We start from the raw sequence: 26,272 nt of genomic DNA, 5'->3' as shown, positions 1-26,272 counted from the left end.
TGAGGGGATGTCTCCTTCTGAGGTAATGTACTTATTGTCTGTATCACATACTTGGCAGTTAATCATGTATTGCAGGTTGTTTTAACTATGATCTTTTTTGTAGAAAAGCTGAAATGTACATTAAGGTAGATGAAATAGTATTTTGTGTGCTGTGTGCTTATCAGCTTGCTACAGCAAAAAGCATCTCTGGACCAACCTTGTGTCTTCTTTGTTCCTACCTATTTTAAACCTTACTATATTATTTTGAGGCAAATCCCAGGGGTCATTTTATTATTTAAATAATACTGTGTGATTTGATATTTTATATGCTTGATCTAGATTTGTCTCTTGCACCGCATTGTTCCCTGACCGTGTGTGTGGACAGCATAGCCCATGTATTTATTGTTTTGTCCTGGTGGTGCCTGCTGGGTAGTCAGTACGTACTTGGGAAACTACACCTATGTGTATAGTTAGATGTCAGAATATTCTTTATTCTCCAATTTAATTTGAATTGACTACAGACTAACCTAGGATGAGTTGCTTAGCTGCTTTATGCTCTCCATTGAAGAATCAGTTCACTTCATTAAACTTCCTAAAAAGCCTTTACTGAGGTCTCTTCTGTCACAGTTATTCATAAGACTGGGATTTGGGAGCCTTGGATTTTTTGGTGCTTCTGTAGCAGTCAGAGTTTTTTGAGATGAAGGCAGTAGGTTCAGTAGAACATGGAAAACAGTTTGCTTTATTATAGTCACCCTTACTTTCCCACTCTCAGCAGTGGGAAAGAAAATCAGGGTCCTGCTTAAAGTAATGTTTTCGCCTCAGAGCAGGAATCCTTTGAGAGCCCTGTGGCAGTGGGGAGCTTGGCCACTCTTCCTAATTCCTTCTTTGCAATTGACCTGTGTTGGGGAAACAGCCTTTAGATAACATAACTCAGCGAAAACTCATGCCTCCAGTGGGAAGAACGAGTCGGTGAGAGGGACTGTTGCTGCTTGCATTGGAGACAGAATGAGCCCTGTGAAAAGAGAGGTCATATGCCTTGGGGTGGGATATTCCTGTCCAGCCTGGGAAGTGAAGCATGCTGCCTACCTCCCCCTGGCTTGCTTCCGGCAGTCAGTGTTTCATGTATGGTTATATGCCTATATGTAAAATAGCAGGTACCTTGTTATTTATCAAGGTCTATGAAATATAAAATCATAGCACTATATAAATGTTTAGGGATTCAGATGACTTAACATTTAATTTATAAATTTTGTTACATACAATCAGATAAAAATGAACTGTATGTTTTCATTAATTTTATGATACTTTACTCATACTCAAATTGTTCGTAGGTTTCTTCAACATCAGTGTTTTGTTCATCTCTAGTTATTTTTTTTATGACATTTAAGCATTTGTCAGAGCCTGTCATCTGTAAGTGTAGCCCTATGTACAGCAGTTTTAGATTCATTTTTGGTGGTGTTAGTGGATACTGTGGCTTGAGATAGCATTTCTGTTACATTATATTGACAATTCATTTTTTGTTTGCTTGTTTGCTGCTATTCACACATAATACCACAGATTGCTGACTGAGTCTCTGCTTTATAAAAGTGATTTTAAAGGCTTATTTACTATAAGATCCATCATATTCCACAATGAGATGATTCTCTAGGCATAATAAATGTGTTCAAGTCCTTCTCTAAAGGCATCTAGAGCTGTCATTTATTGAGATTGTTTCAAGTCCATGAGACTTCAGATCACCCTTAACAAAAGGCTTAAAATTAAGTATTTGTATTTGAGAGCATTTTTTTGTAATGTGAGAGACTTCGGGGGACCTGGATAGAAAGTAACTCCCTCTTTTCTGAGAGATTTGGAAGGTAGTTTTATATCTGGGCATGTAGATAATAGGTGTTCTCACCTTGAACTCACTGAACTCTTATTTTTATCCCCCTCTCTTATTAAATAGAGAGTACTAATTCTCCCTTCTTTCTGTGTCAGTTTTCAGAGTTTAACAGCAAATGAGCCTGGATGGCAAGCCAAGCATGATAAAGAAATTTCAGAAATGCATTGCTTTTGATCAAAACACTTCACTGTATGTTGCCTCTCTCCCAGTTCTGTCTTGTGGATCTTTAGTGACCCTGTGAAGACAGCTTCGTTAGTCCTTTTCAGTTATAGTGTGGTGACACATGTCAGTCATAATGTATGACTAATACAATTTTTTTTTATGAATTAGAATAAAGTTAGGAATTTTTTTCTGAAACAGATATTGATCTATAAACTTCCTTTACATTTCTGTATGTAATATTCACACACACATTGTTGGAGATTATTGCTCAGAATAGTGTTTTGTTCTGAATGAAAGCAGCTTGGGATGGGCTGAGAGTAGGATGAGACTGATTTAGCATCAGAGATGATCCTTCCACTATTGTAGATGTTTATTAGCAAAGCTTTTTATATGATTTAGAAAGTATATTCTGGGGAGGGTAGACTATTTTGAAGTTACACTTGTTAATAAAAACTCTTATAAGAAATATGTTATAAGGGAACCTCAGGCCAGTGTGAACATATGTATATCCACTTCTAAAACTCCTGTGGAAATAACAGAAAGTTGTGTCTGCCTAAGAGTGGTGAGTGTGTTCAGTTTATTTAAACTCTAACAGACTTAGAGGATAAATGGTGCTACCAATGGGCCAGATATTTTTGAGGAATTCCTAGAGGTTGGAAAATTAGTAGGTACGATTAGAGAGGTAGCAGCGAGTAGGAAAAGTGACATTGGTAAGGAGAAAAACCAGTAAACAGAATAGCTGACTGTAGTCTTCCCAAGAGAACCCTTGTGGCAGCTTGGATTAGGAACCTCGGTTTATAGCAGGAGTGTGACTGTGAAGCAGTCACCATGGCAATCAGTTAGAGAAGTTCTTGGCAGTAGCTGGCTCAGGGGAGCCTTCTCTTTTCCTGTGCAAATGGAGTAGCTGGCATGCCAGGTTTTCACCTTTAGGATAAAGCCAGAAAAATGGTCTTTGCAGAAAGTGGGTGATCTTTTATTGGAGGAGGACTTGAGAGTGGAGAGAGCAGAGAAGGGCTTGCAGTAGTTTGGTTTTACCGCAATCACAGTTGGGGGAGGTGGGACGCACTGCACCCTCGGTGTCACACAGCCTTTGTTAACTTGCCCACCTGCTCTCATGTACCCTGCTCCCACAGAACTTGGAACGGTGCTCGTCCAGGACACATGCCACGTACACAACAGTTATAAACATTCATATTCACAAACATGAACAGCTAACCAAGGATTTGTAGACATTTGAGGAAAGAGCTTCAAAGAGAACAAGAAATGAAAAAAACTCTTTGAGTGGCAGTAGTTTAGTGACTAAGGGCCACAATTCTGTCTCTTCGTTTTTGTTTTTTTTTTTCTTTCCTAAATGCTCTCTGTTAGGGTGATGATATTTTCTTTACATTTTGCTGGTTGCCTGTACAATTTTTAGCATGCATAACTCAATCTTCTTAGGTCTGCACTTACCCAGTGTTTCTGTCCTCCTCTCCCTGCTGCACAAGTCAGACTCCTTAGCATGCACTGGCCTTTGAACAACTTCTCTTTCTAGTTATTGTTTTTTGAATAAAGCATGGCAGATTTTTTCAGTTATAATTATAGAAGCAAATGTGAATGTTAAAATACCTGAATATATAAAGAGATAATTGGAAGGTGGAAGAAACGAGGTAGAAGGCAAGGTAAGTGTGCTAATTTCCTTTTGTATCATAGCAGGAATTTCTTAAGCACTTACAAAATTGGTACATCTAGCTAGAGGTTTAAATAGAATTACTAGAAACTCTAAAACAGTGTTATATTCAATAACCTGTAAGAAAAACTAGGAGAGGACCTGGTGGAAGAGAGTTGGGAGGCAGTGTTTATGTGCCAGTTTCTCATCTTGCACAGCACAGATTTCAACACTGTTGACTGAGATTATATTATTTAAAGTTGTGATGATAATTACCATAACAACTAAAACCAAACATTTAACAGTAGTTGTCTGTGAGGAAAGGAACCTATAGGGAGGGAGGATAAAGCCAGAGAAATGGTCTTTGTATGAGAGCAGGTGGGCAAGTTAAAAACATAAAAGTACTTTTATGTTTTTATTTTATACCCTCTCTACATTTTGCGTTGTTTTCAGATTGTGAACATGCAGTATTTATTAGTTTTATAAAAGGCGTATAAAAGGGATTTGATGCTTGTTCTAGTATTTGTAACAACTCTCCATAGGGCACTAACTTCAGAGTTTTGAATAAACATCGGTATCTTTTTCTTCTACCCACACAGTAGCTTTCAAAACAGAGTACACTTAAAGTTTGGTATAACTGCTGGAATTTTCCATGTGTTGCTTGGTTTGCTAAAACAATCACTTAGAAAAATTCAAATGACTGATGCTTCTAATAATAACTTTACATAGTGATTTTAATGCTATAGAGCAGTTTCACAGTCATTATTTGATTTCCACAACAACTTTGTGAAGTAGGCATGTTGTTATAAAGTGAGAAAAATCTGACTGATCAGGTGACTTGCCCCAGGTCATATGGCTTATGAAACAGCGGTAGAGCCTAGAGTCGGGCTCCTTTTCCTGATTCCAGCTCTCTGCTCTTCCTACTTCAGCCCTCTCTTACTCTGACTAGATCTAGAGTCTCTCTGACCAATTCCTAGCTTTCTCCATTATACTGTGTGGGTAAAATTGTAATATTTCCAGAATATCTCGCCCAGCTTTAGTACATCTGCATATCAATAGGCGTTTAGAGGTGGAAAGAAGTATGACTTTAGTGTATTTGCACCATTCCTCAGGGGTGGAGAGAAGTTCATCTCCGTATCAATGGGTAGTTATCTGGGCCCGGAGGGCTTCTCTGTATCTGAGAGGAGAGGGAAGGGCCGGTTTTGCTTTTGCTGGGACAGGAAAGAAAGAAACTGCCCCAGACTGCATTTTGTAAGCAATAAACGGATTTTAAACTTTATTTCTCCGAGGTATTTTGCCCTGGGATTTCCTCTCCCCAGATTTACAGCTGTAACTCAAACTCAAGTTCGGACATCGATTTCTTCCTGCATTCTTTGTGCGTTGATTGATGCTTCTTGCATTTGTGTTCTAGTTGTATTTAACATAGGTAAATCTGTGTTTATTTTAAAGATGAATGTTACTACAGTTTTTAAGAAGAGCCGTACATAAACACTGGGTATCATTCAGCCTGTTACTTCAGCAGCTAGAGAACAGTTTTTCCACTTTTGCCTGATGAACTGATCTTTTTCAGAGACCTAGATGTCTTCTAAATTTTTTCTGATATCCTTGTTTTGCCCTGTTGTAGCTTGTTGAATCAAGTGTACAATTTAAGTGTTCACTTCAAGAAGTAACTTACCTTTTGGGGCTTGCAATACTGAATAAGTAATACCTGGCCTTACCTGAACCTTGCAGTTATGTTTTTCACCCAAGAATTTGGTATTTCAACAAGTGACTTGCTCTCCAGAAAGACAATGGTAGGTAAGTATGTATATTTAGTTCTTATCTTGGGAGCCCCATATAACACCCTTGATCCTTGATCATGTGTTTAGTATTTTTAATTGTAATATAACATAAAATGTACTATTTAAACTAGTTTGAGTATATATTTCAGTGACAGTAATTATATTCACCAAGTTGTGCAACTGTCACCATAGTGGTGACAGGTGAAATTTTTAGGCTGCATCATAATTCCTTATTTAACTTTTTGGGGAACCAGTCAAAGTCCTCCACATCCTCACCAACATTTGTTATTTTCTTTTTTTTTTCCTAGCCATCCTAATGGTTGTGAAGTGGTACCTTGTAATTTTGATTTGCATTTCCCTAATGGCAATGATATTAAGCATCTTTTCATGTACTTGTTTGCCATTTGTAAATCTTTGGAGAAAGTCTGTTTAGGTCATTAACCAATTTTTTTTTTAATGGGTTGTCTTTTCGTTCTTGAATTGTAGGTGTTCTTTATATATTTTGGATATTAATCCAACTTGGTCAGTCGTTTTAATATGTTGCTAAATTTGGTTTGCTAGTATTTTGTTGAGAATTTTTGCATCTATTCATAAAGACTGTCAGTTTCTTCTTTTAGGTCTGTTAATATTTGCTTTGTATATTTAGGTACATCTATGTTGGGTACATAAATATTAAGTGTTTTATCTCCTTGTTGGATTGACGCCTTTAGTGTAATGGCCATCTTTTATTATAGTTTGTTTTAAAGTTTATTTTGTCTGATGTAAGTGCAGCTACCCCTAACTTTCTTTTGGTTTCCATTTGCATGAAACATCTATTTTCTATCCCTTTACTTTCAAAAGTGTGTGTGTGTCCTTACATCTGAAGTGAATTTCTGGAAGGCAGTGAATAGATGGGTCTTATTTTTCTACCTGTTTATCCACTCTGTGTCTTTTAATTGGAGAATTTAGTCTATTTACATTTAAGATAGTTATTGATAAGTGTGTACTTATTAGCATGTTGTTAATTGTTTTGTTCCCCTCTTTTTTACTTTCTTCCCTTGAAGTTTGAAGACTTGCTATAATGTTGTATCTAGATTCCTTTTGCATTGTTTTTGTGTAACTATTACAGATTTCTACTTTCTGGTTACCATAAGACTCATATGTAAGAGTGTGTATTTGTTAGCACTATGTTTGAACACATTCTAAATCTGCATGTTTACTACCCCTTCCCCATGTTATATTTTTGATGTCACATTTTACTTAATTTTTGTGTATCCCCTAATTATTGTGGTTATATTTATTTTTACTACTTTTGTCTTTTAGCCTTCATAGTAGCTCTCTAAGTGATAATCCATTACTTTTACTATATCTACTACTATTTCTAATCTACTACTATTAGTACCTTTACCAGTGAGATTTTTACTTTTATATGTTTTCTTGTTATTGATTAGAGTTCCTTGTTAAATCTTGAAGTCCCTCTAACATTTCTTGTAAGGGAGTTTAGTGGTGACAAATTCCTTTAGTTTTTGCTTGTCTGGAAAACGCCCCTTTAATTCTGAATAATAACCTTGTTGGTAGAGTATTCTTGGTTGGAAGTTTTTTTCTTTTCAGCCATTTGAATAGATCATGCCACTGCCTTCTGCCTGTAAAATTCCTGTTGAAAAGTCTGCTTATAATCTTATGGGGGTTCCCTTGTATGTAACACGTTGCTTTTGTCTTGCTGTTTTTAAAGGTTTTCTTTACCTGTAACTTTTGACAATTTAATTATGTGCCTTGATGCGGGTCTGTTTGGGTTCATCCTGTAACTCTAGACCTCCTGGGTCTGGGTGCCTGTTTTCTTTGCAAGTTATGGACTTTTTCTTTCTCTCTTTCTCTGCCTTCTGGACACCTGTATTGTGAAGGTCATTCCACTTGATATTTTCTGTAGGTCCCTTAAGCTATCTTTGCTTTTTAAAATTCTTTTTAAAATTTTGCTGCTGTGGGTGAGTTCCCCTACCCCATCTTTTAGCCCACCCTTTCTTCTGCTTCATCTAGTGTGCTTTTGAAACCTTTCTAGTATATTTTCAGTTCATTTATCATATTTGTCAGTTCTGTGACTTTTCTTTGGTACTTACATTTTCTCTCTGTTGAAGTTCTCACTGTGTTCATTGATTCTTCTTTTGAGTTGAGGGAGCAACTTTATGACCATTACTTTGAAATTTTTCAGGTAAATAATTTACCTTTATTTCATTAAGAGTTTTTTCTGAGGTTTATCTTGTTCTTTTGCTTGGGACATACTGTGTTTCTTTGTTTTGCTTGACTCAGTGTTTGTTCCTATGTATCAGTTAGAACAGCTATCTTTGTCTTGAAGAAGCTGCCTGGGTAGGAGAGGAACCTTATCTTTTTAACTTAGCTTTATCTTTTGGTTTGTCAAACTGTCTCTCCAATTGTTTGGAACCCATAGGGCCCAGAAATGCAATCTCCTCTGGCCGCCAGAGTCAAGTGCTCAAGGGTGTCCCCTTTGTGGACTGCACTCACCCACTGGGGCTAACAGGCTCGAGTGAGAATGCAGAATTGGCACTCACCTGCCACTCACCTAAAAGTGGCTCCCACCAGCACCTCCATCCCTGGAAAGGGTTCCAACAGGCTTATGCCCCTCTGGCAGGTGCCTTAAGGCTGGCAAATGAATTTTCTTCACATGTGGTCTTGGTGCTTTCCAATCTACTGCCTTTGTACTGGGTCCTGGAATGAATGAGTCTGCCATGAGCATTCTTAAGAGCAGCATCTCTGTTCTGTACAGTCCTGTTTCTTCTGGATATAAACTCTGCTTGTCTTTCTGGTGCAGGACCCAAGGATTGGGGTGCCTGCTTTGATGCACAAATTCCTCATTCCTCAGGGGAAGTTCTGTATTGGTGACCATGGGTTGCTGACAGCTGACTCCTGATTGTGGGTTGCTCTCCTGGGTGGGCTCTTTGGTGCGATGGCATCTCTGCCTCTCCTCCCCTTGTTGATGTGGCCTTTTTATCCTTTGCTGTGGAGGATCTGTTCATCTGTTTTCAGGGTGTTTTTCAGAAGGACTTTTTGCATGTGTAGCTGTAGATTTATTGTGTCCATGGGAGAAGGTGAGTTCAGGTACTTCCCATTTGGTATCTTGAACTGCCTCAACTTTGTCAGTTTCTGATTGGTATATTTTGAGGCTCTTTTAGTGCATTTATGTTTACAATTGTTGTAGCATCTCGATGCATTAAACCTATTAATACATAATATTCTTCTTTGTCTCTACTTTCTCCCCCAAGCTTTGCTGAGAAATTACTGACATATAACACATATAGTTTAAGGTGTACAATGTGCTGATTTTATACATGTTTATATTACAAAATGATTACCACCATAAGGTTAGTTAACACCTCCACCCCATCACATAAATCTTTTTTTTTGAGTGTGTGATGATAACATTTGAAGATCACCTCTTTTAGCAAATTTCAAGTATATAATGCAGTATTGTTACAACTTTTTTTGACTTTAAAAAAAAGCATCTTGGCTGATAATAATATAGCTTCCTCCCCTCCAGCTATCTTGGTCACTGTGCTTGGAATATCTTTTAGTATCCTTTTACTTTCAACCTCTTTGTGTGTCTCTATCTAAAATGAGTCTTTTATAGACATCATATACTTGGATTATATTTTTTTATCTATTCTGCCAGTCTTTATTTTTTAAATGGATGTGTGGATTCAGGTCTTTCATCAAACTTGGGAAGTTTTGGGCCATTATTTGTTCAGATTTTTTTCCTCCTTGTTCCTTTCTTTTCCTCTTCTTTAGGGATTCTCCTGATGCATATGTTGGTATGTTTGGTGGTGTCCCACGGGGCCTGTGATGTCTGTTTATTTTTTTAAATTATTTTTTCATTGTGCTCTTTAGTCTGGATAATTTCAGCTGCCTTATATTCAGGTTTGCTGATTCTTTCTCTTGCATGCTCAAACCTGTCGTTGGACTCTCTTATTGAATTTCCTGTTTCAGCTACTATACTTACAAATTCCAGATTTTCTATTTGGTTTCTTATTTTTAATATAGTATTTTTATTGACATTCGCTATTCACTCACGTAGCATTCTCTTGATTTCCTGTAGTTCTTTGAGCATATTTAAGAGAGTTGATTTACAACCCTTGACTAGTAATTCTTGAATTCCTCAGGGACAGTTTCTGCAAAATTCTTCTTTTTCTGCAAAAACAGTGTTTTCCTGTTCCTTAGAATGTTCTGTAATTTTTTGTTGAGAATCCAACTGTTTGGATATTATATAATGTGATAACTCTGGGAATCAGATTTTCCCCCTTCTCTGTGATTGCTTTGGGGATTGCAGTCATTTGTTTGTGTAGTGGCTTTCCCCAACTAATTTTGCAAGGTCTGTATTCTTTGTTGAGTGTGGTCACTGAAGTTTCTGTTCTGTTACCTTGGGTCAGTTTATAACCTGACAGTTTTACTTAAATGTCAAGTTCTCCCCTCCAAAGGGAGGATCTCACCTCCAAATCTAGGAAGGAAAGTTGCTGTAGCTCAGGAGGGGGCAAACAAATGTAAGTGTGTTGTTCCCACAGGCTACTGCCATACTGGTCACAATATATAACCTTGAAATTTGGACGGCAAGGTCCTCATTACTCACCTGGCACCAGTGCTCTGGGAACATGGGTCCTGTACCCACCTCTGCTCTGGGGTTGAGGGAGTGGGTGTAGCTGGTTTCTCAGTTTGTTCTCATCAGCCCCTCCCTTCCTCAGCCACTTCTCTGGTGCTTGTAAGTGTTCTGAAATAGTTAATTCTCATGAATTTTTCAGCTTCATGGTCTTGGTGGAGGAACTGACCCCTGGAGCTTTCTCCTCCATCATTTTTTGTGATGTCACTCCGCTCTTGGTTATGGTTTGGACATTACTGCACATGGTGCCAACTGCAGTCAGCTCTTTTCTTTCCTGACAAAACTATGTAAGTTTGATGATAATTTCACTTTTTATTAGGGTGAGCTGGAGTACAATTACCCTCTGGAATCTGGAATATGACCTCTGTTGTAATGACAGTAATTAAAGTTAGTTAACAGTTGCTCTCTTTGCTGCGTCTACTGTCAGAATGAAGAGGATTCTTAGCAACCAGACTGTCAACATTCCAGAAAATGTCAACATCACTCTGAAGGGCTGCACAATTATCATGAAGGGCCCCAGAGGAACCCTGGGGAGGGGCATCAATCACATCATTGTAGAGCTCAGTTTCCTTGGAAAGAAAAAGAAAGAGGCTCTGTGTTGACAAATGGTGGGGAAACAGAAAGGAACTGGCTACCGTTTGCACTAACAGTGGTCATGTGCAGAACATGATCAAGGGTGTTATACTGGGCTTCCCTTACAAGATGAGGTCTGTGTGTGCTCACTTTCCCATCAGCATTATTAAGGAGAATGGCTTTCTTGTTGAAATCTGAAATTTTTGGGGTGAAAATATATCTGCAAGGCTCAGATGAAGCTTGGCATTGCTTGTCCAGTATCTCATGCCCAGAAAGATGAGTTGATTCTCGAAGGAAATTAACTTTGAACTTGTATCAAATTCAGCTGCTTTCATTCAGTAAGCCACAACGGTTAAAGATAAGGATATCAGAAAAATATTGGATAGTATCTGTTTCTGAAAAAGGAGCAGTTTCAGCAGGCTGATGAATAAGATCCAAGTTGTGCAGCAACAGAAACAGTGAGTTGCCAGTGATTCTTTAGATTTACTTGGTATTTTAAAAATTCAATAAAAGCCTTATTTATCTGGGGGAAAATATTAGTTAACAATTTGCATAGGTTTGATTTCACTTCAACTTAATATCTTGTGTCTATAGTTATTTTTACAGGAATGTGCTGGACTTTACAAATAGTTCATTATACTATTAACATAGGAGTTGGGAAAAATAGAAGTGTTTATGTTTTTATAAAAGGAAAAACATTGAACATGTCTGTTCTGGCTGAGCATTGTCACACAAATCAGTTACCCAAGTCTAGTGTCTGCAGGGTCCTCCTGGTATTCATCCAGGGCTCCCTGTTTGTTATTTATTTATTTATTTATTTTATTTTTTAAAGCTTTAATATCTAGACTTCAAAGCTTTTATTTTAGCAAATTATAATCTATTCATAAATGAAAAATTGGTTTATCTCAGTTCAACCTGGGGGCATACACTTGGCTTTTTTTTTTTTTTTTGAGAGGGCATCTCTCATATTTATTGATCAAATGGTTGTTAACAACTATAAAATTCAGTATAGAGGGGTCAATGCTCAATGTACAATCATTAATCCATCTCAAGCCTAATTCTCGTCAGTCTCCAATCTTCTGAAGCATAATGAACAAGTTCTTACATGGTGAACGAATTCTTACCTAGTGAATAAATTCTTACATGGTGAACAGTACAAGGGCATTCATCACAGAAACTTTCGGTTTTGATCACGCATTATGACCTATAAACAATCAGGTCAAATATGAATATTCGTTTGATTTTTGTACTTGATTTATATGTTGATCCCACATTTCTCCCTCTATTATTATTATTATTTTTATTTTTAATAAAATGCTGAAGTGGTAGGTAGATGCAAGATAAAGGTAGAAAACATAGTTTAGTGCTGTAAGAGGGCAAATGTAGATGATCAGATGATCAGGTGTGTGCCTATGGACTAAGTATTAATCCAGGCTAGACAAGGGCAGCAAGACATCCACGGATGCAGAAGATTTCTCTCAAAGCAGGGGGGGTGAGGTTCTGAGCCTCACCTCTCTTGATCCCCAAATTCTCATCTGATGGCCCCCCTGCGACTGTGCCTGTCTTAGGTTGTTCCTCCCTTGAGGAATCTTACCCGTCTCTGGCTAACCAGTCATCTTCCGGGGCCATACAGGGAAATGTAAAGTTGGTAAGTGAGAGAGAAGCCATATTGTTTGAAAAGGTTAGCTTTTTACTTCTTTGCAGATTTATGCAGGGCTCCCTGTTTTTTATAGAGCTGAAATGTTATTTTGTAAAATACAATATAAAAGCTGCCAAGATTGCAAGAGATTACAATGATTCAACTTTTCCTGTAATTTTTTCACCAAAGCAGGTAAATTTCTGCACTGAAGGGAATGCAGAGATGACTCTAAAAAGAGATATCTTCCCTTTTTTTTGCAGTAGAAAAGTGCCAGCAGTGGAGTTCAGATATGGTTATATTTTAAGTCTTTAACCATCCATGAGAATATTTTACAAGTTTTTTGTGAAAGTTTTTTGGTATTGGTAGAAGAGGAGGATTTGTATCATTGTGCTCACTGAAATTATCAAGTATGTCATTATGCTAAGATTGGTCATATTTGAGAATTTTCTTTTTGATGTTATCAGGCTAAGTGTGAAGGCTTGACAGAATAATTCTTGCTAAGCTCAGTTTTCATTACAGTTACTTTCTGACAGAGGTGAATTGATGAGAGTTTTTCAGTAACATGTCTCATGAACATTTACAGATCAAAAACATGAGTTTTTCTTAACTTTTTCCCAGTCCTTAACTGAGTTAACAGATATAAAGTGAATCTGAATCTTCTTTTATTCTTTGTAAGTGACACACCTTTAGCCCTGAATTAATAACCAAAGTTTTCATTGAAAATATTAGGTCAAATAATTTGAAGGTGGTTGTTTTTAACACATGTCTGATAGGAATATTGAGTTTCTAGTGAATATTTGAACTTTTGGAGGTTAAAATCATATACCTATTGTTTTTTGTTTGATCATTTATCATTGAATTATAATAATGATTCAGATATGTAACTTGTTGCTTAGCTTCTGCTTCTTACCTGGTAAATTACTAGTAGATGGAAAGGATTGCCTAAGTGCAGTCTTCTGAGTAAACTTAGATTTGCAATCATTTGGCCAGTGCTTAATTGTACAATTGAATTTTCCTGAATTACTTAGATGAGGAATTTTAAATATGTGCTCTTATGGTGGCAGCTGAAGGAGAAAGTAAGCTATCTTAATTTCTTCTGGGGAGAATTCTGTTTTTGAAAACTTTAAATACGTGCCAGAAGTCTTCCCTATTGAAGAATTTTTGGGGTAGTATGGATGGTAGGAGGGAGGATATGACATACAAACGTACACACACCTCATTGGAAAATATATTTATGTGGTTTCTCCTTCGTGGAACTTAAATAAATGACTTTCAGAAGACCTGTGTGGGTAACAGAGGCATGGGTCCATCAGGAATGTGATTTTCAGAGCTTGATAACTGGTTGTGTAGTATTTCGTTTCTCAGATAACACAACATTTTGACTTCTCCATTGGTGTCAGAGACTGTACCTCTGTGTTCTGTTTTGTGTCATTTGTATCATACCGCATCTCACCAAGGGTGGCTTTGCTTTCTGCTCCTCTCTGACTGTCAGTGTTTGCAGCCCTCATGAGATGCTGTGATTGAGCAATGCAGTGTTAAGCCTGGGTCAGTCTGAGTCCTTGGTACTTGCTGGGGAGCACATTTAACTTTGGCAGAATTAAAACCAGAGGAGGCCACTGTGGAAGGCCTAGACCAAGATTCTGAGAGTGATGGCATATCGGTATGGAACCCCCAGAGACTCTAAGTATTTGGGGAATTTTAGCCTTTTGAGAGGTTTATGTGAAAGCAGGGGTGAGAAGGGGCAAGGGAACGGTGTGTTTAGTGGCTGCTGTGCCAGGCATCATTCTAAATATCTTGTATACATTTTTTAGAAACAGGTCTTGATCAGAGTGTTGTTTGCTCTGTTTTAGTTTTACAGCTTAGGAAATTGGAGCACAAAGGGATGAAATATCTTGCTTTAAATTCACACTTTGTGATTCTATATTGCCATCAACTGTTTTAGCATGTGGCATAATAGATGCTATAACTCTGGTCTCTTTCACCTTGCTGATGGGAAAAGTGAGGAGGAGTGGTCTGTCGAAGGAAGGTGGTGCTGTCAACAGGCGGTTCATACTAGAACCCGGCCAGGAACTCCTGATTGGCAGGCCATCCATCACTCTGTGGCACCCGTGGCTTTTGGAATGTTTAGGTGACTACTCGTGTTCTTCAGGGCTGTCATCTTCCTAATGTGGAAAGCTAGAGTGAAAATATCACTGAAGAAAAATGAAAGGCTTGGCTCTTTTCAGTTCCATGTATTTATGATGCCTTTTCCAAATTCTCCAGCTCTGAATGTTATTCCTGTCCTGACGTCCTGTAGTACATATACTGTGTTGTAGCATAGTTTGATATTTATTCTTCCTTCTGTAACTATAAATTTATTTTTCAGTACTTTTCTACCAGTATGTTATCAGGAAAAGCTAATTTTTATTCACTCTTTACCCCTCCCATTGGATTATGACTTTGCAATTTTTCATTTCCTGTTTTTATCGTTTATAGCACTGTGTATGAAAGCTTTTCTTATTTCGATCCACAGTGAGAAATAGGTTTTCAGTTAGACCTAATATATGCATACTTAAGTATCGGAACAGAAATTTTACAATTCATTGTTTACCCTCAGTAGGGAAATGTACCTTGATCCATTCTGTTCTGCTGAGAAGGAAAGTGGTAGGTGTGATCCACCAAACCCATCTCACCAATGGGCGCTACTGCTTGCAAGTTGCACAGGGTTAGCTAGAAAGGAGATAGATATTCAGATTCTTGTTGAATTCCACCTTTGCTGGAGGACTACTGTTTTGAGACAGTTTTTGATGCCAGAAACTTAGGGTGTGGAAATGGTCTGTTCTTTTCATGAAAATTCTTGTCTCTGATACAGTTCAGGGACATGATGTCTTCCCAGAGAACAGCTGTGGGTTTGCAGCCTGGCCTCCCTCTCCACTCTCTGGTGTAAGATGGAGAAAAGTGCTTCTCACGTCTCCTGCACTTGAGGTTCATCCTTTCACTGCGCATGTTCACTTCCTCGTTGGATTCACATGCTGGCATTGGCTCTTGACGGGCCTCTAGAACTTCTCTTAGTTTACCAAAGGTCTCTCATCTTTGGAAGCCTGTTCCACCTGTTTGGCGGTTGCCTTTCAGATACTGGCCTGATCTGACCCTTTGCAGGATTGAACTTGAACGATAAATGTTGGATTCTAAGATACGATTTGAAACACAAAAATGGGGAAAATGTATATTCTTGTATTTATATTAAAAAGAATGTTACCTGGGAACTAATAGTTATACCTGTCTAGTATAAAAAAAGAAACTGTTCTTCATAAGAATATTTTCTAGATAGGTGTTCATCCTTTTACATTTTCATCATTTTTTATTTATTGCTGAAATGTATTCTCTATTTTTTAAGCCATATATACTGAACGTAATTAATTATTCAAAAAGACATGTCTTCATAGGTAACATTTTTTCAACATTTTCTGGCTTTAGAATGGGAAGGTTTTCTTAACCTACTTGTTTTTAAACATTCCTGATTATCAGTTTGCTTTTGTGTGATCTGTGCCTTTCTCATAATGGCACAATCAAGGGTAATTAGATGTGTGTTTGCCGTGGCTGCTGATGTAAAAATTATTTCATCAGAAGCAGCCATCTCCCAGGTAATTTTTTTTCCCGATTTGCAGATGGTATCTTCAAAATAATTCAACTTACTCTTCTTTCATTTGGATGGTTCTTTCTTGGAATGAAAAAGAAGCATGCCTAGCTTTCTAAGAATTTATACTAGGCCCTTACTCTACGGTCTGCAACTTCTTTTATCGGATGACTGTTTCTGAGCATGTGATGCTATATTCTAACTTTTATTCAGAACTTAATATTTGACCTTTAACAGACTGACTAACCAGCATTTTATCCTTAACATTTAAAACAGATTGGCAGAGCCAACATATTCACATATTGCTAGAAATATGGGGATGGGGAAGGTACTATAGATACCAAATATGAAATAACTGAGGTCCGGAGAGAGAAGTATTTTGTTTCAAGTTGTTAAAGCCTGTTACCGGCATGGCCAAGACCAGACTCAGGCCTGTAGCTTTGCTAGCCTAGTGGTATTTTTAGTGTAACATTGTTTCTCCACAGCAGCTCCATAAAGGGGTCCATTCTTCCATGAAATCTTTCCCATAAGACAACATTTCCTGTTTTTTTAAAAATTTATTTTGTTACCATTAATCTACAATTACATAAAGAACATTGTTTACTAGGCTCCCCCCTTCACTAAGTCCCCCCCACAAACCCCATTAAAGTCACTGTCCATCAGCGTAGTAAGATGCTGTAGAATCACTACTTGTCTTCTCTGTGTTGTACAGCCCTCCCCGTGCCCTCCCCACATACATGCTAATCGTAATGCCCCCTTTCTTTTTCCCTGCCCTCATCCCTCCCTTCCCACACATCCTCCCCATTCCCTTTCCCTTTGGTAACTGTTAGTCCATTCTTGGGTTCTGTGATTCTGCTGCTGTTTTGGTCCTTCAGTTTTTCTTTGTTCTTATACTCCACAGATGAGTGAAATCATTTGGTACTTGTCTTTCTCCGCCTGGCTTATTTCACTGAGCATATTACCCTCTAGCTCCATCCATGTTGTTGCAAATGGTAGGATTTGTTTTCTTCTTATGGCTGAATAATATTCCATTGTGTATATGTACCACATCTTCTTTGTCCATTCATCTACTGATGACACTTAGGTTGCTTCCATTTCTTGGCTGTTGTAAATAGTGCTGTGATAAACATAGGGGTGCATCTGTCTTTTTCAAACTGGGCTGCTGCATTCTTAGGGTAAATTCCTCAAAGTGGAATTCCTGGGTGAAATGGTATTTCTATTTGGAGCTTTTTGAGGAACCTCCATACTGCTTTCCACAATGGTTGAACTAATTTACATTCCCACCAGCAGTGTAGGAGGGTTCCTCTGTCTCCACAACTTCGCCAACATTTGTTGTTTGTCTTTTGGATGGTGGCGATCCTTACTGGTGTGAGGTGATATCTCATTGTGGTTTTAATTTGCATTTCTCTGATGACTAGTGATGTGGAGCATCTTTTCATGTGCCTGTTGGCCATCTGAATTTCTTCTTTGGAGAACTGTCTGTTCAGCAACTCTGCCCATTTTTTAATTGGATTATTTGCTTTTTGTTTGTTGAGGTGCATGAGCTCTTTATATGTTTTGGATGTCAACCCTTTATCGGATCTGTCATTTATGAATATATTCTCCCACACTGTAGGATACCTTTTTGTTCTATTGATGGTGTCCTTTGCTGTACAGAAGCTTTTCAGCTTGATATAGTCCACTTGTTCATTTTTTACTTTTGTTTCCCTTGCCCAGGGAGATATGTTCATGAAGAAGTTGCTCATGTTTATGTCCATGAGATTTTTGCCTGTGTTTTTTTCTAAGAGTTTTATGGTTTCATGACTTACATTCAGGTCTTTGATCCATTTCGAATTTACTTTTGTGTATGGGGTTAGACAGTGATCCAGTTTCATTCTCTTACATTTAGCTGTCCAGTTTTGCCAGCACCATCTGTTGAAGAGATTGTCATTTCCCCATTGTATGTCTATGGCTCCTTTATCGTATATTAATTGACCATATATGTTTGGGTTAATGTCTGGAGTCTCTATTCTGTTCCACTGGTCTGTGACTCTGTTCTTGTGCCAGTACTAAATTGTCTTGATTACTATGGCTTTGTAGTAGAGCTTGAAGTTGGGGAGTGAGATCCCCCCCACTTTATTCTTCCTTCTCAGGATTGCTTTGGCTATTCAGGGTTTTTGGTGTTTCCATATGAATTTTTGAACTATTTGTTCCAGTTCATTGAAGAATGCTGTTGGTAATTTGATAGGGATTGCATCAAATCTGTATATTGCTTTGGGCAGGATGGCCATTTTGACGATATTAATTCTTCCTAGCCAGGAACATGGGATGAGTTTCCATTTGTTAGTGTCCTCTTTAATTTCTCTTAAGAGTGTCTTATAGTTTTCAGGGTATAGGTCTTTCACTTCCTTGGTTAGGTTTATTCCTAGATATTTTATTCTTTTTGATGCAGTTGTGAATGGAATTGTTTTCCTGATTTCTCTTTCTATTAGTTTATTGTTAGTGTATAGGAAAGCCACAGATTTCTGTGTGTTAATTTTGTATCCTGCAACTTTGCTGAATTCCGATATTCTGGTAGTTTTGGAGTGGAGTCTTTAGGGTTTTTATGTACTATATCATGTCATCTGCAAATAGTGACAGTTTAACTTCTTTACCAATCTGGATTCCTTGTATTTCTTTGTTTTGTCTAATTGCTGTGGCTAGGACCTCCAGTACCATGTTGAATAACAGTGGGGAGAGTGGGCATCCCTGTCTTGTACTTGATCTCAGAGGAAAAGCTTTCAGCTTCTTGCTGTTCAGTATGATGTTGGCTGTGGGTTAATCATATATGGCCTTTATTATGTTGAGGTACTTGCCTTCTATGCCCATTTTGTTTAGAGTTTTTATCATGACTGGATGTTGAATTTTGTTGAATGCTTTTCAGCATCTATGGAGATGATCATGTGGTTTTTGTCCTTCTTTTTATTTATGTGGTGGATGATGTTGATGGATTTTCGAATGTTGTACCATCCTTGCATCCCTGGGATGAATTCCACTTGGTCATGGTGTATGATCCTTTTGATGTATTTTTGAATTCGGTTTGCTAATATTTTGTTGAGTATTTTCACATTTACATTCATCAGGGATTTTGGTCTGTGATTTTCTTTTTTTGGTGGGGTCTTTGCCTGGTTTTGGTATTAGGGTGATGTCGGCTTCATAGAATGAGTTTGGGAGTATTCCCTCCTCTTCTGTTTTTTGGAAAACTTTATGGAGAATGGGTATTATATCTTCTCTATATGTCTGATAAAATTCCGAGGTAAATCTATCTGGCCCTGGGGTTTTGTTCTTTCGTAGTTTTTTGATTACTGCTTCAATTTCTTCGCTGGTAATTGGTTTGTTTAGATTTTGTGTTTCTTCCTTGGTCAGTCTTGGAAGGTTGTATTTTTCTAGGAAGTTGTTCATTTATTCTAGGTTTTCCAGCTTGTTAGCATATAGGTTTTCAGCATTTCCTGGTTGTTTTTTTTTGTCTTCTGTGATGGAATTTTACTTAAAAAAAATTTTTTTTTTGAAGAACATTATGTTTACTAGGCTCCCCCCTTCTCCAAGTCCCCCCCACATACCCTTTCACAGTCACTGTTCATCAGCATAGTAAGATGTTGTAAAATCACTACTTGTCTTCTCTGTGTTGCACAGCTCTCCCCGTGCCCCCCACACACTATACATGCTAATCGTAATACCCCCTTTCTTTTTCCCTGCCCTTGTCCCTTCCTTTCCCACCCATCCTCCCCAGTCCCTTTCCCTTTGGTAACTATTAGTCCATTCGTGGGTTCTGTGATTCTGGCAAGAATATTGACTAAAAAAATTACCTAATATTAACCTTGTTTATTCTTGATTTTTTTTCTGGTTTTATTTATTAAGACTTTTTTTTAAAGAGCAGTTTTAGGTTGACAGCAAAATTGAGGGAAAGGTACTGAGATTTCTTGTATACTCCTGTCTCCACTCATGCAGAGCCTCTCTGGTTATCCATATCCCCCGCCAGATTTATCACAAGTCACAATTGGTGAGCCTATATTGACACATCATTACCACCTGAAGTCCATAGTTTATATTTCAGATTACTTTTGGTGTCCTGTCTATAATATGTAATGTATTATGATGTGTATTCATCATTATAGTACTTTTTATGCAGAGTATTTTCACCTCCATAAAAATCCTCTCTGCTTCTCCTTTTATTCCCCCTTCTCCCCAACCCTGTCAGCCACTGACTTTTTCTACTGTCTCCATTTTTACATTGAGTTTTTACTCTTAATTACTGTTATTTTTATATTTAGAAGTATTACTTGGTTCTTTAAAAAATGTGCTTAGTATTCAGAGTCTCATCTTTTTTCTTATAATCAAGACTTTGTTATTTCTTGGCACATATTAAGCCTTTGTTTTATATCATGTCTGAAATAGTTCTGATACTTAGTATCTTAAGAGTCTAATACTGCTGTGTCTGCTTCTGCTGGCTTTTCTTCATAGTGCTTTGTTTTCCTGTTGTTTTTATGGATGTGTGTGATTTTTTTACTGTGAACTCAAATCTCTTGGAGTTTTGTGGGAGTCCTTTGTGGGATGGGTTGAATTTGTCTTACAGAGTGAATTTGTAATTCTGTTAGTTGTGAGCTGGAAGATGGCACTGTCAACTCAGCATCTCTTTGAATTACATTTTCTACTTGAGATTTTTGTTGTCATTAATTTTATAATCCTACAGCTTGTGTAATTTGGGTCACAGACGTTTATGAGGCCAACTTGTGGTTACAAATTTTTGGAAGGTACTTATCTCCCCGCCTGAGTGGCAAGGACGAGTTAGGCCGTGTCCGTGCTGTCTTCTCCTGTTGTACAAGGCTATTGCTTTTTCCCCTTACGTTAAAGATGTAGCCCTTTTGGGATCCTAGTGTCATGCTGCGTTCTTCTGTTGGCCTCCCTGTCTTGGGAGTTTCAGTGCCAGTTTTAAGTTTTAGTGCTGGTTTTCCTGTGCTCCATTCCATTTAGCTGTCAGAGGAGAGTTCAGAGGTCACTAGTGTTGGCAGATACCCTTAGTGTGGAATCTGTCTTTGGCATTTGCTGATCTCCCAGGGCTCCCCTGTCACTTTGTATTTTTTGGTTTCTGCAGGTATTTTCTTACCAGTTCAGTAAGTTATTATTTTAAATTTAAAAATTCATCCATCCTTTGGTTGTCTTCATCGAGAAGGTCATGAATATCTAATTGCATTGTCATGATGAATTCTTTTCTAACAGATACTGAATCTAAAAAATAACCTTTCATGTAAGTTACAAAAACAGAGACAGAATAGTCAGGAAAAAAGTTGTCTTCCTTCTGTGAGTGTCGTATACTCAGACAAAACAAGTGAATCCCGGTACCCGTGAAAGCTTCAGAGCAGAACTCTTAACTGAGCATCACCATTTCTTTCCTTTATCCCAGTAAAGAATCACGGATTTCATGAATGATTGTTAATTGTAATAGATCATATTTCTTAAGGGTGGAACAGAAAAATTGGAACCAGTGCTATTGGATATTGACTTGTTCTAGGCCTAGTATAAATCATCATTGTTTGACACGAGAGGGTTTGTCAGCTTTCAACAAAATCTTCAAGAGCTGATGTTTGAGAACTCCTGTAAAGATGCTAAAAATTATACAGCAAATTTTGAGCATGGTGTTTGTTTTTTACCAGTTACCTCTAAGAGTTGAAAACACTTTTAAATTAAAAAGCCACTCATCAGAAACTGGTTTGCTTAGGCTGCTCTTTGCCTTTGTAGTTAGTATTTGGCTAGAGGCAGTGATGTACTCTAATTGTTTCTGTAGAGGAAACTTGGAATTTGTGCCAAAAGAATATCCTTCTGCACATTCATAGAATCTGCTGAACATCATTACTATAGTAAGGTTTAGTTTACTATGCTGTACCTTAATTTAGAGTTATCATAAAGTAAATTTCATTCTCTATTTTCCATTTCGATCTGCTACCTTTACTCCCTCTGTAACCAAATCCCTCTCTGTTCAATTGTGTTGATTGGCATACATTGGTTGACTTGGACTTCTTGGAATTCTGTGTTAATACAGTAATGTTCTCAGAAGTATTGATAAAAGTGATTGGGAATGATAGAACGTTGAGGTAGAAGAGACTACTGTTTAATCTTTACATTTTCTAGTCATATTTAGCTGTGAGGACCTTAATTTGTTTAAAGACCTATGTGAAAACCCAATAGATAAGTTTGAGGCTAGGGCCTTTTAAGTTCATTGAGGAGATTGACTCTTTTATTTTGCCAAGAATATTCTTACATCCAGAAAGGTTGAATGACTATGGTCTATGGCCTTTCCCACTTTATCACACTCAGCTTTCTCTTCCCTGACCTCTGGTTGGCCTGTGTGTTTGTTTGTTGTGAGGCTTGGGAGGTTGGGTGGGTACAGTCATGATACCTCTGATTGTTATATTGGCCGGAATGAGTAGAGAATTGTTTTTTTTAAGATAGCTGTCTAATTTTTTTCTTCTAATTTTTGTTTCTATTGTTATTTCTTAGCTATTGAAGGGAGATCACATTTATTGGCATTACTGGCTTGTGAGAGTAGGTTTTTTTCCCCTTGGGAGTGAAGGGAAGAAGAGAACCAAGGGTAATGGGACTTCTGCTGATGTACCAGGCACTGCCAGGTGCTTGTCCAAACATTTAAATTCAGTTAATTTGTAGCTACCTTGTGTAGTACTTAGTGGCATTTTTCCTCAGTTAGGAACCTGAGGCACAGAGAGGCTACTACTGACCCCTGGTGAAACCAGCTCTGAAGACAGGTTGGGGGAAGGGCTTTCTAAGCAGCACATGAAAGGGTGTGTTATACTGGGGACAAGTGGGACATCTGAGGTGGTTAGAATGCAGGGTGTGTGGTGTGATTGGTATTACACTGGACAGGGAATGTTCATGTGGCTTGCATTCTGCTCTTAGTTCATCCTAAGGGCCAGAAACACTTTCTCAAGGTTTGTGTGCGAGGCTGTATTTGGATAATCACCATTTCTTCTTTTTTGGGAAAAGGGGTTGTACTCATTTGTATAACCCAATATGAGTTTGAATTCTCCAGTAGGTGGCTTACTGATAGTTTTCAACACATGTAAAGGAATTTTGTGACAAGACACTTGTGCTGGCAGGGGTGGGGGTTGGGTGTGCGGCATTCGTACCAAGGTGGCTTTGTCCAGTGGGTCTTGAAGTTGCTGTAGTAATGGAATTTGATGTTGTTCTAGAACAGTTAATGGTAGTCATGTTTAGAAACATATCTATAAACTAAGTGATTGCATCAAGGTTTTATATAAAGCCTAAAAGTAATTCTGAATTTAAAAAATAGAGGCAGTATCTTGTATATATACAAGTGCTGGATGGCTGGAGTAGTGGAGGGAATGTCTTGCTTTGGTAGAGCTTGGCCACCAGCCAACCAGGTCCCTTTAATCAGTACTTACTTTCAGGCTTGACCTGTCAGGAGATTGAGAACATGTAGGACGGCAAAGGTCTGGGCTTCCCAGGTTCCGGACTGGAGCTCAGTCAGGGAGCAGGGCTTCTGAGCTCTCGGGCGGTGATAACCCTGAGCCAGTGTCGGTGCGGCGGCCTCCTGTGTTGCCTGGTGTGTGGTGTGCAGCTCTGCAGGGTGGGGTTCGGTATTTTGTGAGTAAGGATATATCAATTGTATTTATCTGGTGGTATGTTTTCTTTGGAAACTTTCAAGTAAATATATCCAGAGTTACCATGCTTTCGGAATTGCTCTCATTTCCCTTTCAAATCACTTTTCGAGCCTGTTATTAGTATGTGCTGGTACTCAGGGCCTTAGTGTCCTCCTGTACCTTCACTTTTTCTTCAGGGACCTCTGATGAGCAGAATGGAGTTGATCCTGTTCCTGAGACCGTGACAGAGGATCCGTGTCTGCCATGGCCCTTCTTTTGTTGGGCTTCATTTTATTTTTTATCATCTTTCACCCGCAATTCCATGTCCCAGCCCTCAGTTGTACTGAATGCACATTCTTCCAGCCCATTTGCCATGTGCTTTTTATATAGATGGAGGAGTTTTGTGTTAATCTCATGTTTTGTTATTTTCAACATGTTTTTCAGAAATGTCTGTGATTATGTGAATCTAGTTCATTTCTTTTGCTGCCATATTTTATAGGCCATCTAGGTTGTTGTCAGCTGTGCGGTCCTTTAGTTCCCTATGAAAAATTTTCAGATCTATCCCTGCAAAGAATTGTTAGGTCACTGAATATATGCATGTTTAATTTCACAAAATTTCGACTGAGATGGCTATTAGATTACATTCCTGTTAGGAAGAACACATGTACAGCAGGTGCTTTCAATTCATTACTTATAAAAAAGAAACAAGTTGTGAATATAATTCTTTGATCTGGGCTTTGGTTCTATGAGAAAGCTCCTGCAAACTAGTTCCTAGCCTCATTATTAAAAGCCTATATTCATCACTATTATCCCTTATTTTATTTCAATTACATTAGTTAAAGGGAACATAGTTTTTTAAGGGATGTCTCTGTAATGCCTATGTAATTATGACAACGTTATGAAAATACTATGAAGACTAAGATCTCTGTTTTTCAATTTATAGGGCGCCAATGCCTCGGCATTAGAGAAAGAGATTGGTCCAGAACAGTTCCCAGTCAACGAGCACTATTTTGGATTAGTCAATGTAAGTATCCATTGAACTTAGCCTTCAGAATTATGGTTGGAAATAGTTTTAAAAATGATGAATGCACTTCATAATTTATTAAAGGAAAATTGTATGTATTGGTAGACTTAATGCTGAGAAACTTGATTTGGAATTTAATAATTATCTTTAATGGAAGAGAAACAAAGTTGCCTGAGGTCTTAAGAATCAGAACAATTTCTAACTTGTCAGCCTGATTTTTCCAGTATTGTGTCAAAAATTTTCTCCTAACCAAATTTCATATGACATAGACCAGATGATCTCTTGATTCTCTTTGAGAATTATTTAACTGTCAAAATAGAAGTGGTCCCAATGTACAGACATAAATACAGTTTTTGTAAATTCTTCCACAGGTCTGTAGAGCCTTTGTTAATTTCCCTCTGGCATTGTCCCAGGAGTATGGATATAAAAGTGCAGAATACAGGAAAAAAGTACATCCTAATTGTTGTAGAGGTAATTCTAGGGATTATACATTATTAAAACTTTGGAAGGACTTACTTTATAATTTTCAGCCATTTTCTTCATCATCAGAAAACACCATAAACCTGTGCTTTGTACCGACAGATCCAGGTTGAGTGTTTTAAGATACGTATAGGTGAAAATACAGGTAACAGTGACTTGTATCGAACAGATTGGTGTGTCACTGAATACTGGTGTGTAATGATTGTATGAGGTAGATTTCTTGTGGGACTGAAGAAAGCACTTAGAGTGATGGGGTGCCCCTTGCTGTGGGAATTGGCTCTGTAAGTGGGAAGCTCACAGCAAAGCCAGCAGGCCTCCCCCTCCTCTGCCCGTCCCCAGGGGAGCCTACTCAGTAATCTAATCTGCTGGCTGTTTTTTCTGGAATTTACCCTTACATTATAAATTAAGTGTTTAAACTGCAATTAAAAAAATAATAGTGACTCTTTGTTCTAGTATCTAAGAAATTTAGCTTTCCTCTGCTGCCCACCTTCACCTCCCCCATCCTCCAATATGGAATTAATCATTGCTTTATTTTCTTGTGTCCTTAATTTCCACTTATTCTTCCCAAAATCTTCAACAAAGCTAAAAAACTCCAAAGGCCTCCCCAGTATCATCTCCTTCCCCGAGTGGTGGCAGCAGAGCCTGTTGGGGCGTCCGTGCTGCCGGGCACCTTAGCCCCGAGGCCCTTCTCTGTTCGCCCTGGCCGTGTCGTCACTGCGCCCCTTTCCTGGGTTGCTTTTCCCCCTTGCTTTGTGGAACACGCTCTATAGTAGCTTCTTGAGGAAGTGTGCAGAGGAGGAAAAAATTGGAGGTGTTTGGTTATAGTCACAGCTAGACAGAAACCCGAGGTTGTGACCCTCCATCAGCGCCTATAAGGGGGTCACTCTTGTCTTCTGGCTTCTGGCAGTGTTGAGAGCGCTGATGCCATTCCGAATCTTCAGCTCTTTTGTATTTGGCTTTTTTCCTTTAAAAAAAATGGGGGAGGTTTTTAGGATATTCTCTATTCAGGTGTTCTGAAATTCAATTGGTGTCTTGGTCTCCCCAGTGTTACTGTGTTGGGTGTTTCTGGACCCGTTTAGGTGGATGACCCACTTTCCCCACTTCTACAGCGTTTCTGATACTACAGTTTGGACTATTTCTGTCCTATCAGTATAATTTCCCTTTTCTGTCTTTATTGATATACTATTAGTTACATATAAAAACATTTAGACTGATTGTTTACTT

At 38.2% G+C, this 26,272-nt stretch overlaps 1 protein-coding gene and 1 pseudogene across 3 annotated transcripts in view; both read left to right on the top strand.

Moving 5' to 3' along the window:
• USP12 (ubiquitin specific peptidase 12) overlaps positions 1 to 26,272 on the top strand; it is a 104,507-nt gene that overhangs the window by 33,220 nt on the left and 45,015 nt on the right. For all 3 annotated transcript variants that reach the window (XM_037003912.2, XM_037003914.2, XM_073228497.1), the window contains exon 2: positions 24,488 to 24,568. In XM_037003912.2, coding sequence (XP_036859807.1) covers positions 24,488 to 24,568 — 81 coding nt within the window. The remainder of the gene's footprint in view (positions 1 to 24,487; positions 24,569 to 26,272) is intronic.
• Positions 6,533 to 11,922, top strand: LOC140847686 (large ribosomal subunit protein uL6 pseudogene; annotated as a pseudogene).

Source organism: Manis javanica, chromosome 1 (genome assembly GCF_040802235.1).
Source record: "Manis javanica isolate MJ-LG chromosome 1, MJ_LKY, whole genome shotgun sequence".
Lineage (NCBI taxonomy): Eukaryota > Metazoa > Chordata > Mammalia > Pholidota > Manidae > Manis > Manis javanica.
This window is presented reverse-complemented; position numbering and strand designations above follow the sequence as displayed.